The 15,100-nt window shown below is 36.3% G+C and overlaps 2 protein-coding genes and 1 non-coding gene across 3 annotated transcripts; 1 reads left to right on the forward strand and 2 right to left on the reverse strand.

The window, feature by feature from the left end:
* The first annotated feature begins 2,085 nt into the window (after positions 1-2,085).
* LOC125580634 lies at positions 2,086-2,705 on the forward strand. The gene has a single exon (XM_048745436.1). The coding sequence runs from the start codon at positions 2,148-2,150 to the stop codon at positions 2,532-2,534; it is 387 nt and encodes a 128-aa protein (XP_048601393.1). The 5' UTR covers positions 2,086-2,147; the 3' UTR covers positions 2,535-2,705.
* On the reverse strand, positions 2,672-4,511 carry LOC106438254 (probable protein phosphatase 2C 58). Its single transcript, XM_048745435.1, has 5 exons — positions 4,252-4,511; positions 3,621-3,863; positions 3,270-3,546; positions 3,035-3,189; positions 2,672-2,952 (listed from the first exon to the last, which is right to left on the reverse strand). Exons 1-5 carry the CDS (start codon positions 4,282-4,284, stop codon positions 2,815-2,817), a joined length of 846 nt encoding a protein of 281 aa, XP_048601392.1. The 5' UTR covers positions 4,285-4,511; the 3' UTR covers positions 2,672-2,814.
* A 5,028-nt stretch (positions 4,512-9,539) lies between these two features.
* On the reverse strand, positions 9,540-9,646 carry LOC125581056. Its single transcript, XR_007318767.1, has one exon. It is a non-coding gene; the product is annotated as a small nucleolar RNA R71 (small nucleolar RNA).
* Positions 9,647-15,100: the final 5,454 nt, after the last annotated feature.

Below are 15,100 nucleotides of genomic sequence, written 5' to 3' on the forward strand. Positions count from 1 at the left end.
CATTACAAAAATAATTTAATGGAATAATATGGTATTTTTTTGAATTTTAATATTAATTAAGTTATTTTTATTTAAATTTTTATATTTTAATAGAATATTTTATCAATTAAAATTTTTGTGATATATTTATATATGTGCTAGTTATTTATAAAAGGTTTATGAATTTAAACTAGTTATGACAAATATAAGAACCATATTATAAAATACAAATAGTTTCGAAGTTGAGTTTGAAGTTTTGATTTTGGAAAAAAACACCTTTAAACTACAAATATAAAGTTTTGGAAATTTCAAAATAGAATTTGTTTTTGGAGATGCTCCGGGTCGACATATAGATGTTTATCTTTCGGTTCAACCTAATATTCTTATATATAAATCTCCCACGTTATACGTTCAGAACCTTACAATATGCCTAAGTGTCACTGATATTATCATCTAACAATCATACAATAACTACAATCATTTTCACTGGATTCCAAATTAAGGCTTAATCATCAATAACGTAACTTACACATGTTTGGACTATTGTTGTTTCTAAACATATTTTCGAACTTGTTAATTTAAATATTTGTTGGTAGACATCGCATTTAGACCATCTTCAATGTATTTCACCATTTTTTTCTCTATAATAGAAGAACTCTATAATATAGGTGAATTTGTCTTTAATGTATTCCTCTATTTTTTCCTCTAAAAAGAAAAATTTTTAAAAGATTTTTTTTTTAATTTTACAATTAACACCCTTTAACTTACAAATATTGAAAAATAACTCATTCATTATATGATTATATCTTTTGGAAATTTTTCATAAAAGTGAAATATTATTTAATTTAAAGATTTTATTACAGAAAACATTAAACAAAAATAATAAAACAAAGTAGACATTATCTAACCATCATTATACTTTTCTCATAAATAATCAATTAATGCATTATGAAATGAGAAATAAATTTTTTTTTATCTTTGATATTTTTGAATCGACTTAAAAACTCTTGGAATCATTTATCTTCACTATCTGATATTTGAAGCAACCAGCAAAAAAAATCAACAAGTTCCATGTCCATCCATTTCCTTTGAACAATATTCTAACGATCTTTGTAGATTCGAAGTAATTTACCAGAATATTAAGTTGTTTTAATATGTTATATTAATTAATATTTAAATCCAACTTAAATATGTTATCAATATGTAAATCTATGTGGAATTTTTAATAAGTAAATTATAATTAATAATTTTAGTTTCAAATATAAAATTTAAGTATTATTTGCTAAAAAAATTGACTTTCAAATAAAATAATATTATTATTTATTTATTTTATTTATAACTGTAATCATTAAGAATATGATGTAAACAAAAAATAATTGGAACGTATTTCTACATAAATATATATTTTAGTTATAATCACAAAAAGGTTAAAAGACTATTGTGTAAATGAAAAAATATGTCTCTGTTATAGAGGAATGTTATTTCTTCCCCTAAATATAGAGGAAAAAATAACAATCTCTATTTTAGGAGAAAAAATAGAGGTAAGATGAAGTAAATTTTACTCTATTATAGCATATAGAAGCAAATATAGGAGTGGGCTCTTACATCGGATTTCTTTCTCTTGGTTGGTTTTTATCTTTGACAGCCGAATCAATAAAACTTGAATTCAATTTAACATAGATATATTATAAGAATATACTAATCGTTTATGCATGATTTAGTGGTGCATCTTGTTGTGTTGTTGATATTCATATGAAATGGCCAATTCACAAGGGGTTTATATAGTTCTTATTAGTTGTTATTTTTTCACAACGAGGTACCAGTCGAGGAACCGTTGTACTATTAGACTCGATAGATAATTTATACTCGTTATATACTAAATTTTGAAAAAAATAATATTAAATTTTATGTCTTGGGAACGTAAAGTTTACGACAACACAGTCAGTTTTGAGATATGTTCCTTTTGAATAGAGGAAACGCTTTCTTTCTGTTTTGAAAATAGTTCCCACGCGGCCAAAAAGTAATTAAAACCATGCGTGCATGCGTTACTGAATTAAATGTTCTGTTACAGACTTACAGTATATAAGATAGCTGTCAGGATTTCGTTTGTTACATAGATAACATACAAGCCCACATCAAAACAAACAAGTCAAGAATTGTTTTTTAAAATGGTTAAGATGATGATGATGATGAAAGTAGCTTTTGCGATGACGTGCACGCTGTTTGCAGTCACAACCGCCGACAAGGTGGACCGTCCTTGGCCCCGTGAGTGCCTAGAGGTGGCGAACGTTATGGTGGAAGAATGCAAGCTGTTCTTCGTCGAACAGGAATCGCCTCCCACCGCCGAGTGCTGCGGCTGGTTCAGTAGCCGCCGTGAGATGGCTAAGGACAGGAGTCGGATTTGCAGGTGTATGGAGTTTCTGACCACAGCCTTCGATTCAATCAAGCCAAGTGTTTTGGCTCTTTCTGACCAGTGCCATTTCGGCGGGGGCTTCCCCATACCGAAAAACCATGCATGTACTTGTAAGCTCCATTCCTTTGACCAAACTCTTTAAACGTCACTTGATTTTGATTGAGTATCTCTAATGGGAGATTCGAAGATGAGAATAAGTAGACAAAGAACATAATGATGTTGTATCTCAAGGCTGTTTCAATTTTCTTATTTCATTTATTTGTATGAAAATAAACCAGATTGCTACCATAAATAAATTACATCTTCTGGGAAACATCATTACTGATTTTACAGACAACTTGAAAAAATAACTTAATCTTGCAAACTTGAAGCGAAGATTTATAGAGAAAAATTATCTGAAAAGGTAAACAAAGAATAAGAGACTAATGGAACTTTACAACAATACATGAGATGTCATCTTTGCTCTTCCTAGATATAGCTTCCTCTATCAAATGCTTCGCTGCTGCTTGTGGATCTTTGATACTCTTGATCGCATCAACTGCTTCTTGGTTCGACATTACCTGCACTTAAAACATCAACAACTGAGTTAACTGGCGGTTTAAAACCAAACCAAGAAGATACCACTGAAGTCATCTGACTTGCCTTCCAAATACCATCACTAGCAAAAACGATGAACTCAGTCTGATCATCAATCGCCTGGTGCGTAATGTCTGGTTCTGAGCTCAGATGTATCTTCAAACTTTTATCTCCAAACGCTCTCGCAACAGCTAACTGTCCATCAACTCGTGGTACATCCCCTGCAACGCGTCATGAAAGTCAATATATACACCATAACTAGTCAAGTAACTATATATATATACACAGCTTTTTTTTTCACCTGGCATATTTGATACAAAGCCACCTCGCTTCTCTATATCTTTCCTCTCCTTGCTAGGTTCATGATCAACTGAGAGCTGATGCGCAACGCCATTCCTAGACATCACTGCCCTCGAGTCTCCAACATTAGCAACCACTAGCTTTTGACCATCGATTAGTATCCCCGTTACAGCGGTTGACCCTCCTTTACCAAGCTTAAGAGACTGCTGCAGTATCACCGCGTCTGTTGATCTGTACGCGTTCCTTATAGCATTATCCGTCTCACTCCAAAACTCCTTCTGCGAAGAAAAAAAAACAAAAGGTCATTCACAAAGGATTTTACTTTTAAGCCTTGTAATTAAGATTTATTTACCTCTTTAAGAATGTTGTCGAAGAGATTAGTCTGCAAGTATTTGGCCACGTCATGTCCCAAGTGACCGTCAAAGATGGCAAACATACCAAGTTCATGGCTGTTGACTTTCTTGAATTCGGAGACTACGTAGTCCTCCATGGGATGGCTTGACTTGCCTTTGACAAAGTGAAAACCGTGGGTGATGTTCTTCCACATCTTGCTTTTGCCTCTTCCCGTGTCAGGAGCCGATCCAAAGAACCCGGCCTTCAAATTAATAATAAATATAGTTAATACAAGCACACAAGATCAAAAGATAACACTCTCTCCACAGATTCTTCAAACCAAGTCAGTGAGAAACAATTAAACCAGAAAACGCTATCTTAAACATAACAGAGAAATCAAAAACTAACATCTAGGCACAGAATCTACAGACAGAACCATGAAGTTGAAAGTTTTTATCATTACATGCTAAAATTTAAGTCTAAATAAATCACCGGCTAAAAAGATAAACTGCTAAGATCAGAGAAGCTGATTCAAAGTGGAGACAGAGAAGAACTAAAACGAGTCAAAATCATGACCAAACAACAAAGGGGTAACCAGACCAGATCAAGGAGATCTCATAGTAAGAAGAGTCAAATAGCCAAATTAGTACCTTCATCTTATGGAGAATATCTCTGCCTGCCATTCCAAGAAAAGAGGTTGAGACGCTTCTTCTGCGTGTGAAAGATTGAAGTGAAACAAGAACGGAGAGAGAGAGAGAGAGGAGATGGGTTTATCAAAGAAATGGTTTTGACTTTTTGATGTAAGAAAATGTGAACTAGTGCAGGTGACTCTCTCTCTGTAACAGTACCGGCTGCTGCGTCGTCCAATGCCAACGCGTTCTCTCCAACTACTTTTCTTCTGTTTAGTGAACGATGTCGTTTTGGTTCCTAAATACTCCTCTGCTCTTAGATATAAAACTAGATTTTGATCAGCGTTTTAAAAGCGCAGGATAATTTTGATTTAACAAAAATTTTTATTAGAAATTATAATTTCAAATGTTTATATATTTTTGAAGTTATAAAATTTATTTTATTTGTTTTTAAGGTATACTAAATTTGTTGGGATAGGAAAGAATTATGTCCACCCTTTATACTATTTTAATTTAAGTAACTGAAATTTATATGAAAAATATTTTATTAAAATTGTAATTTTAGTTTTGCTAAAACAGCACAATTTAGTCTTATATATTAAATGTATGAATAGAAGGTGCAACTTTACTTTGTGACATCCATTTGTGTTTGTGAAAAGTAATTCAAAATATATACTACGAAGCTCTACTTGGTAGGTTCCAACTTATTTTATGACATCAGAGTGAAGAAAATTACAATATATTTTAACCCGTTTTACATTGGTTATATTTTTATAATAATATTATAAAATTGATAATATTTTTGTTCAACCCATTGTATTTTACATATTTATTAGAATAACCACAAAATATGAAATTGTAGAAACATCAAACACAACTTGATTCATTGTATAACATTATAACTAAATAAAATTAATCAGCTAATTTTAATATTTTATTTTTATTAAGTACAAATATATTAATATAATTTAATAAATAAAATAATAAATTAAAAAATTGTCTGCATGGTTAGGTACTATATTACGTTAATTTGCAGTTTATTCCAAAACCTATAAACACAATCTCGGAAAAAAAAATGAGTAACCAAAAATATGAAAGTATATTATTTTGAAAAATTATTGATATATCTTCGACTTTCCTCAAAATAACATTTGTTATCTGTTTGTTAATGAATTCCTAAAATTATGGAGATTTTATTAGATTAATCATTGTTTTTAGATCTGTATCAGTTGTTCTGAATCATTTCATAAGATTCTAATTATGAAATGCAACTCAATATTTTTTTAAAAAAATTATAACAAAATATGATAAGTTTTGATTTAAACGAAAACTCAGATTATGTCATAAATAATTATATTCAATGATAATAAAAATTTAAATTGATTATTTTAAAAAAAAATATTGTTTGAAATAAAATTCATTTATCTTTCAAATTTAAAATGAAAATATTACAATTAAATAATAAAAATATAAATAAAAACCATAAATTTAGCAAATGACAACTGAGTTATATTATGCTAAAATTTTATTTCTAACAGTTTAGCAAATGACAAATGAGTTATGAACAAATAATACCATATAATTTTTAAAAACATAGTCATTCTTAAATATTTTTGAATAAATGATTATTTTTAAATTTAATCAACTGAAAATAATATCCGTACAATTGTGTGAGTCAAATTCTAGTTTTATTGATGCATGTTATATATTAGTGCGACATGTTTTAGGTAACATTTTAATGATGCACATTTTTTAAAATCTCCATTATTAAAATTATGCACGTAAGGATAACTCATGAGTTTTTTGGTTGATTAAATGACATTATGTCCAAATTTATTTAAGGATATTTCATTAAGGTAACTGAAAAGACAAACAATAAAATAAGAAGTTTAAATTCATTTAAGCATATTTCATTAATGTTACTGAAAAGACAAGTAATAAATTAGGCAGTTTTATTCGTTTTAAGATATTTCATAAATGCAACTGAAAAGACAAGCAAAAAATAGAGAGTTTAATTAATGAAGTAAAAACATTTTCAAATGTGTACTTCTCTTTTAATAATATAGATGTTTAGGTAGAAACAACTACTTTTTGTTTAGAAAATATCATTACAACTATAAATTAATGGTATTCAACCAATTATAAAATAGACTATTAAATGTAATTGAATACACAGTTTTTAATAAAGTAAAAGTTATCTAGAAAAAATGAAAATATTTTATGTATTGGAACATAAAAATTCTGCAAATCTAATTGGAACATCAAAATTCTATAAATATGAAAAGAGGGAATTTAAATGTAGCAGCAGCCCAGGTAGTGTGTACTACAATTACCTTTTGTTTAACTTTTTCTTATATTCTTGTCGGCTCATTCAATAGATTCACTTTCAGAGTGTCTTGTCTTCTTCGTTCCTTCCAAGTCGTCCTTTGAAGAAAAGAAAGCCTTCCAATTCTTTTCTAAGCGTATAGCTTGGTTTGTTTCATCGAATCATATGTTTAAAACAAAATCTTTATATACTCACATACGTCAGTTTGATGGAAACTCAGATATATTAGTCATTTTCTCAAAACTTTATTTATCCCAAATATTTTATTGAATTTAATTGTCAAGATCATTGATATACGATCACACATACATCATATGTAGTAGTCCAAAAGTTAGTAGTCCAACATTTAGTAGTCCATACATATATAGTAGTCCAAAAACTGTTACTTATAAATAGACATCATGTCTAAAGCAAGAGAGAATCGTACATGTGGTTCTTGGCACAAGAAGTTTCATCAGAACAAGCGAGACAGGACAGTGATGTAGAAGGAAAGGCAGGCAAAAAATGGCAATCTCCCCCGTCAACATGGATGAAATGCAACATTGGTTTCTCCTGGTCGCCCTAACAGCTAGGAGGAGGAGCGTCCTAACAGCTAGGAGGAGGAGCGTGGGTACTGAGGAATTCGCAGGGAGTGGTTATGCTTCACGGTAGAAGGGCCTTCTCTACGTGCTCATCCCAACAGGAGGCAGCGTTTGTTGTGATGCAGTGGGCGGTTGCAAGTATGAGCCTTCACAGGATGCAAAAAGTAATCTTTTCAATAAACGACTCTTGTGTTGTCGAGGTGATCAGAAGGCCAAGAAGATGGCTGATTGATATCTACCATATTTACATTGTTTTAATTATCATTTCTTGTGCACATTGGTCTTTTGGAATAGCATTTACACATGTTTAGGTTGTATTTCCATGTATTAGTCTTTATCAGGTGTTGGAGGGAGTTTCATGATGAACTTTGTGCCCGAATGAGTGTTTTGATGCCAAAAGAATGAAGATGAGTCGTTGAAGGCTCCTAGCGGCCAGGCGTAGCGGCAAAAGATGGTCGCTACAGAAGATAGAGCTGAGGCGTCTAAGTACCGTAGCGGGAGTGTGTAGCGGGAGTGTGTAGCGGGTTAGAGAGACCGCTAGAGTTGAAGCGCCTTCTATAGCGGTCTGCCGTAGCGGCATCATGAGGTCGCTATGCGTTCAGGACTTCAAGCGCCTTCTACAGCGGCCAGCCATAGCGACTTCATGAGGTCGCTATGAGTTCAAGAATGCGAAAAAATCGTCTAAGTATCCTAGCGGCCACACGTAGCGGGCATGTCATGTCGCTACAGGCGTAGCGACCTCTGGTAGCGACCTTTTATGGTCACTACGGAGAAAAATATCTATGTTTTTATGGGTCAACCCAGGTTTGTTGGGTTAACCCAGCTCGAGTTTTAGTCTTCTATAACTACTTTTCAGACAAAAATTTGGGAAAATATCTTGTTTTGTATGAAGAACACAAAAACTCTTTAGAGAGAAAACTTGAATCTTTAGTTTCTTTTCTTCTTATTCTCTTGAATTTGCTTGACTATCTTGATTACTAATCATGATTAACACCAAATCATCTTTGATTCTTGGGTTTATCATGAAGAGTAGTGAGTAGTTACCTTTGGATTCATGGGTTAAGGTAGATTAAGGTGGTTAAGTGTAGATCTAGGGTGTTTTGTTGTAGATCCTTCTTATTCCTTGCTAGTAGAGTGATCTAAATGCTATTTTAGAGTTGGCCTCTCTAAGGTTGAGCTCTAGACATTTCATACCTGAAAAGTATTGATGAAATGTCTGAACCAACTCTCCTAAGCTTTTAACACTCTTTACCAAAGAGATTTGTTGTTAAAGGTGTTAAGATGGCTAATAGACTTGATTTTAATGATTGCTTTGATAATATTCAACCAAAGAGATTTGATGCTTGAGTTATCTTAGTGAATGAACATCCATCTAGAGATAGAGTTTGTTTAAGATTGTGTCTAAGCCTAAGGTTGATAGATTGATTGAAAGGTACCACCTTTAGATTGAAACTTGATCACCCAAGGTCAATTTCCTTAGCCCATGGATTCTCCCATCTCATAAAACAAATCAAAGCTTTGTTCTTACTTACATTTTAGTAGTATTTTAGTCCAAAAACATCTTATCGCTTGATTGCACTTAGATTAAGTATGAACTTGTATTCTCTTTGATTCAAAATGATTAGAAATGGATTGACATCTTAAGTACTACTTTGATTTGAAACATTGGACCCGAGAAAAGTCCATTTCAAATTTGACGCCGTTGCCAATTCTAAGTTATTTTGACATTGAGATTTGGTCATTACTTGAGACTAAGTCTTACTTTTATTATATCTAGTTACTGATACTCTATCCTAGCCATTTTACATCTCAGGTGCATGAACTTGAGGAGCAGAGGCCCAACAAACCTAGTTCCACCAGTTGAAGACATTAAAGCACTTGAGAGGCTGATCGCAAGGAGAAGAAGAGAAGAAGAGCAACAGGCTCACCTAGACAGATTGGGATTTTTGATGGAACAACATCATAATCAGCCTCAAGAAGGAGAGGCCATTGGCCAAGGAGCTGCAAACCTTCGGCCACAACACCCACAGCGACAAACTAGAGCCATTGGCACCTATGATCAGCCTAATATCCATGGGAACAGGATGGGCATTAGAGCACCAGCTGTAGAGAACAACAACTTTGAGATCAAATCTGGTTTGATCAACATGATAGAGAACAACAAATTTCATGGTCTTGCTTTGGAAGATCCACTTGATCATTTGGACAGATTTGACAAATACTGTGGTTTGTCCAAAACCAATGGTGTTTCGGAAGATGCTTTCAAGCTGAGACTGTTTCCATTTTCCTTGGGAGACAAAGCACACACATGGGAGAAGAACATCTCAAGTGACTCTATCACCACTTGGGATGAATGCAAAAAAGCTTTCCTCACTAAGTTCTTCTCTACGTCAAGGACTGCCAAGCTTAGGAATGAAATCTCTGGGTTCCAGCAAAAGAATCTGGAAAGCTTTGGAGAAGCATATGAGAGGTTCAGAAGCTACTTAAACAGATGTCCACACCATGGCTTCACCAAAGAGAGCCTACTTAGTACTTTCTATAGAGGTGTCCTACCAAAGTATAGAAGCCGGCTTGATACCGCCAGCAATGGATTCTTCCTAGGACGAAATGAAACAGAGGCCGAGGAACTTGTAGAGAACATGGTTCAAAGTGATTCAGTCTACAATGATGAGCATGATAGGAGCAACAGAGGCAGTGGGGGTGATGACTCCAACACAAAAAGAGAGTTGAAGGCTTTACAAGACAAGATGGATCTACTTCTTATGGACAGAGCCAAACAAGAGAAAGTGAACTATGTTGGTGACCAGAAACAAGAAGAGGTAGCTATTCTTACTGAAGTTGATGGTCTAGAAGGTCAAGAAGAGTTGTGCTTTGTAAATGCTAATGGAACATAGTACAAAAAGGAACCTAACTTTCAGTACAACAACTATCAACAAAAGCCCTTCTACAACAACAACCAACAAGGTGGTTACCAAGCTAGACAAAACTACTCTCAAGGTTTCGCCCCTAAAGGAAATCAGTCTACACAAGCACAAGCCGGATCCTCTACATCTGCCCCACAAGAAAGTAGCACTGAACAAATGTTGAAACAAATATTGGAATCTCAAACTAGAAGTGAGAAGCACATTGGGTATGAGCTAAAAAACCTTCATAACAAAGTTGATGGAGGCTACAATGATCTCAACAACAAATTCTCAAATCTTGCTTCCAACTTCAAAGCTTTGGAGAACCAGTTTGCCTCTATGAGTAGTAACTCCAAACGTCCTATGGGATCACTTCCCGGAACTTCCGAGCAGAACCCCAAGGAGACAATGAAATCCATAACCCTAAGGAGTGGTAAACAATTGCCTCCTAGAACTCTCATTAGGGATAATGAGAACCAATACGGGGAGGTGGTCATCAATGTGGATGATGATGTGGTTATTGTTGATGAGAAAACCAATGAAGAGATCTTAGAGAAGATAGTTGAAGCTAAAGGGAAAGGAAAGATTGGAGAAGAAAAGAAAGTTGAGAACAAAAATGAAATCGCAACTTCATCAAAAGAAGCTCCGTTCATTCCTCCGCCATATGAAGCAAAACTTCCCTTTCCTGGTAGATTCAAGAGGCAACTTTTGGAGCAATACAAGGCTTTGTTTGAAAAGCAGACGAGTGAAGTTCAGATTACCATGCCCATTATTGACGCCTTCATGCTAGTGCCTCAATACATCAAGTTCCTCAAGGATGCTGTCACCAAGAAGAAGAAAGAGATGGAAGCTAAGGGATGGTAGTTCTCACCCATGAATGCAGTGCCATTATACAACGGTTAACCATCCCTAAGAAGCTTGAAGATCCAGGAATTTTCACACTACCTTGTGCCATTGGGCAATTGACTTTTCAGAAGTGTCTATGTGATTTGGAAGCAAGTGTGAGCCTTATGCCTCTCTCCATTGCTAAAAGGCTTGGGTTTACACAATATAAGAAGTGTAGACTCTCTCTTGTGCTAGCCGACCGCTCAGTGAAGATTCCCATTGGTATCCTAGAAGATCTCCCTGTTATGGTTGGGAATTGTGAGATTCCTACAGACTTTGTTGTCTTGGAAATGGATGAAGAACCAACAGATCCTTTGATATTGGGGAGACCTTTCTTGGCTACCGCAGGAGCTGTTGTGAACGTTAAGGAAGGGAAGATTGATCTTCATCTTGGAAAAGGGGACATCATGCATTTTGATATCAAAGAGGTGATGAAAAAGCCCACTACCCAAAACCAAGCATTCTACATTGAAGAGATGGAAGCTCTAGCTGAAGAGTATTTGGAGGAATTAGCTATTGAAGACCCTCTTCAACATGCCCTAACAGTTGATAGAGAAACTCAATTGATCGAAGATGAGGAGAGTGCAAGGTATGTGAAGATGCTAGACTGCCACAGGGAGAAAAGTGGAGAAGACAACTTCATAGAGCTTCCACAAGAAATTCATCATGCTGCCTCTGTTGATCAACAAGAGGACCTCCAAGAAGATGATTGGACCGAGCTGAAGGCCCCAAAAGTGGAGATTAAACCTCTTCCCCTTGGTCTAAGGTATGCATTTCTTGGACCTAATGAGACATATCCTGTCATTGTGAGTAGTGAACTGAGTGAAAACGAATTGTCTAAACTTTTGAATGAACTTAAAAAGTATAGAAAGGCAATAGGATACTCGCTAGATGACATTAAAGAGATATCACCTTCTTTGTGCATGCATAGGATACACCTAGAGGATGAATCTATGACTTCTGTTGAACATCAAAGAAGGTTGAACCCCAACTTGAAAGATGTTGTTAAGAAAGAGATTTTAAAACTCTTAGACGCAGGTGTAATCTATCCTATTTCAGATAGTAAATGGGTGTCTCCTGTGCATGTTGTCCCAAAAAAGGGTGGAATAACTGTGGTTAAAAATGATGTGAATGAACTAATTCCAACAAGGACAATAACGGGACATAGGATGTGCATAGATTACAGAAAACTCAACTCAGCATCTAGAAAGGATCATTTTCCATTGCCATTCATTGATCAAATGCTAGAGAGACTTGCAAATCATCCATATTATTGTTTTCTTGATAGGTATTCGGGATTCTTCCAAATCCCCATACATCCAAATGATCAAGAGAAAACGACTTTCACATGCCCTTATGGTACCTTTGCTTATCGAAGGATGCCATTTGGGCTATGTAATGCTCCAGCCACCTTCCAAAGGTGCATGATGTTTATTTTCTCTGATCTCATAGAGGATGTCGTGGAGGTGTTCATGGATGACTTCTCTGTCTACGGATCTTCATTTTCTGCTTGTTTGTCGAATCTGTGCAGGGTCCTAAAGAGATGTGAGGACACCAACCTTGTGCTGAACTGGGAGAAGTGTCACTTCATGGTTAAAGAAGGGATTGTGCTAGGACACAAGATTTCAGAGAGGGGGATTGAGGTAGACAAGGCCAAGATCGAAGTAATGGTTGCATTAGCCCCACCAAAGACGGTTAAAGACATTAGAAGCTTCCTTGGTCATGCTGGATTCTATAGAAGATTCATCCAAGACTTCTCAATGATAGCAAGGCCAATGACTAAGCTTTTATGCAAAGAAGCTGCATTCAACTTTGATCGGGAGTGTCTAGAAGCATTCAAGAAGTTGAAGGGTAAACTGATTAGTGCCCCCGTTGTGCAACCACCGGATTGGGATCTCCCCTTTGAGATCATGTGTGATGCTAGTGATTATGCTGTGGGAGCTGTCCTTGGTCAGAAGAAAGACAAGAAAACTCATGTGATCTACTATGCTAGTAGAACTCTTGATGAAGCCCAAATGAAGTATGCTACAACTGAGAAAGAGTTGCTAGCCATTGTCTATGCCTTTGAGAAGTTTAGAAGCTACTTGGTTGGGTCAAAGGTCATCGTATACACTGACCACGCTGCGTTGAGACACCTTTTGGCCAAGAAGGATGCTAAACCAAGACTGTTAAGGTGGATCCTGCTGCTACAAGAGTTTGATCTTGAGATAAAAGACAGGCCAGGGGTTGAAAATGGTGTAGCTGACCACTTGTCTAGACTAAAGATTGAGTGTGGGATCCCCATTGATGAAGGGCTTCCAGAAGAACAGATCATGGCAATTAGAGCAGTGGTAGCAGTTTGTGAATCCGGAAAGAAGCTTGAAGAGGTGAAGGCAACTGAAGAGAAAGGTCCTTGGTATGCCGATTTGGTGAACTACTTAGCCTGTGGAAGAGAGCCATTGGGTCTTGAGGGATATGCCAAGAAGAAGTTCTACAAAGATGTGAAGAGATACTATTGGGATGAGCCTTACCTCTACATACTTTGTAGGGATCAACTATATAGAAGAGTAGTAGCTGGAGAAGAAATCGATGGGATCCTTAAGCACTGTCATGGGTCATCCTATGGAGGTCATTTCGCCACTTTCAAAACTGTTGCGAAAGTGCTACAAGCTGGGTTTTGGTGGCCTCATATGTTCAAGGACACTCAAGACTTTGTATCGAAGTGCGATTCATGCCAGAGGAGAGGAAACATCACCAAGAGGAATGAGATGCCTCAAAACCCAATTCTAGAAGTGGAGGTGTTTGATGTGTGGGGCATCGACTTCATGGGACCATTCCCATCATCTTTTGGCAACAAGTACATCCTTGTAGCCGTTGACTATGTCTCCAAATGGGTGGAAGCTGTAGCAAGTCCCACAAATGATTCTAGAGTGGTCATCAAGATGTTCAAAAGCACCATCTTTCCAAGGTTTGGAGTTCAGAGAGTTGTGATCAGTGATGGAGGGTCTCATTTCATCAACAAGCTGTTTGAGAATCTTCTCAAGAAGAATGGTGTAAATCATAAGGTTGCAACTCCCTACCATCCTCAGACAAGTGGTCAAGTCGAGATCTCCAACAGAGAAATCAAGTCTATTTTGGAGAAAACTGTGGGAACTACAAGGAAAGATTGGTCTGTCAAGGTAGATGATGCACTTTGGGCTTACAGGACGGCTTATAAGACTCCTTTGGGAACCACACCCTTCAACCTTGTGTATGGAAAGGCTTGTCATCTACCAGTTGAGCTTGAGTATAAGGCATTGTGGGCTGTTAAGTTGCTGAACTTTGACATCAAGAGTGCCAAGGAGAAGAGACTTCTCCAACTCAATGAGCTAGATGAGATTAGACTGGATGCTTTTGAGAACTCAAGGATTTACAAGGAGAAAACCAAAGCTTTTCATGACAAGAGGATAGTGAAGAGAGAATTCAGTGCCGGAGATCAAGTCCTTCTCTACAACTCTAGGCTGAAGTTGTTTCCCGGGAAGCTCAAATCGAGATGGTCCGGTCCTTTCAAGATCAAGGAAGTTAAGCCATATGGAGCAATTGTGTTATGGGATAAGAATGGTAGAGATTTCACAGTCAATGGACAAAGAGTTAAGCTCTACATGGGAGACACAACAGAGGAGGAACGAATCTCGGTTCTACTCTCCGACCCCATTCATGCCTAGCCATAAAGAAAGGAAGTCAAGCTAGAGACTTAAAACAAGCTCACTTGGGAGGAAGTCTCATGTCTATCCTTGTACATATTGTTTTTATGTTTATTTGACTTGTTTTTGCTATGTTTCTTCGCTTTATTTCTGATTGCAGGTTCGAGTTACGGGATTTCCCGGCATGATTGCATGATTTCCACACCCCGTCCGCAAAAATTGGCCAGAGACACCAGTTTCACCAACCAAGATGGAGAGAAGTTGAGATTGGAATCATGGGACATTCTTTGCTCATAGCGACCTTTCGTAGCAGTTTCTCTTCGTAGCTACGCGGTCTGTCGTAGCGGCATCATGTGGTCGCTATGCGCCAAGGATTTCAAAGACGGAAATTAATGCAAGTGTCGTAGCGGCTTCGTTATAGCGACCTATATAGGTCGCTACGATTCGGACGCGACCCGCAACGGTCTCCCATAGCGGTCACATAGAGTCGCTACATTTTCAAATCATTCACAA

Source organism: Brassica napus, chromosome C1, assembly GCF_020379485.1.
Source record: "Brassica napus cultivar Da-Ae chromosome C1, Da-Ae, whole genome shotgun sequence".
Lineage (NCBI taxonomy): Eukaryota > Viridiplantae > Streptophyta > Magnoliopsida > Brassicales > Brassicaceae > Brassica > Brassica napus.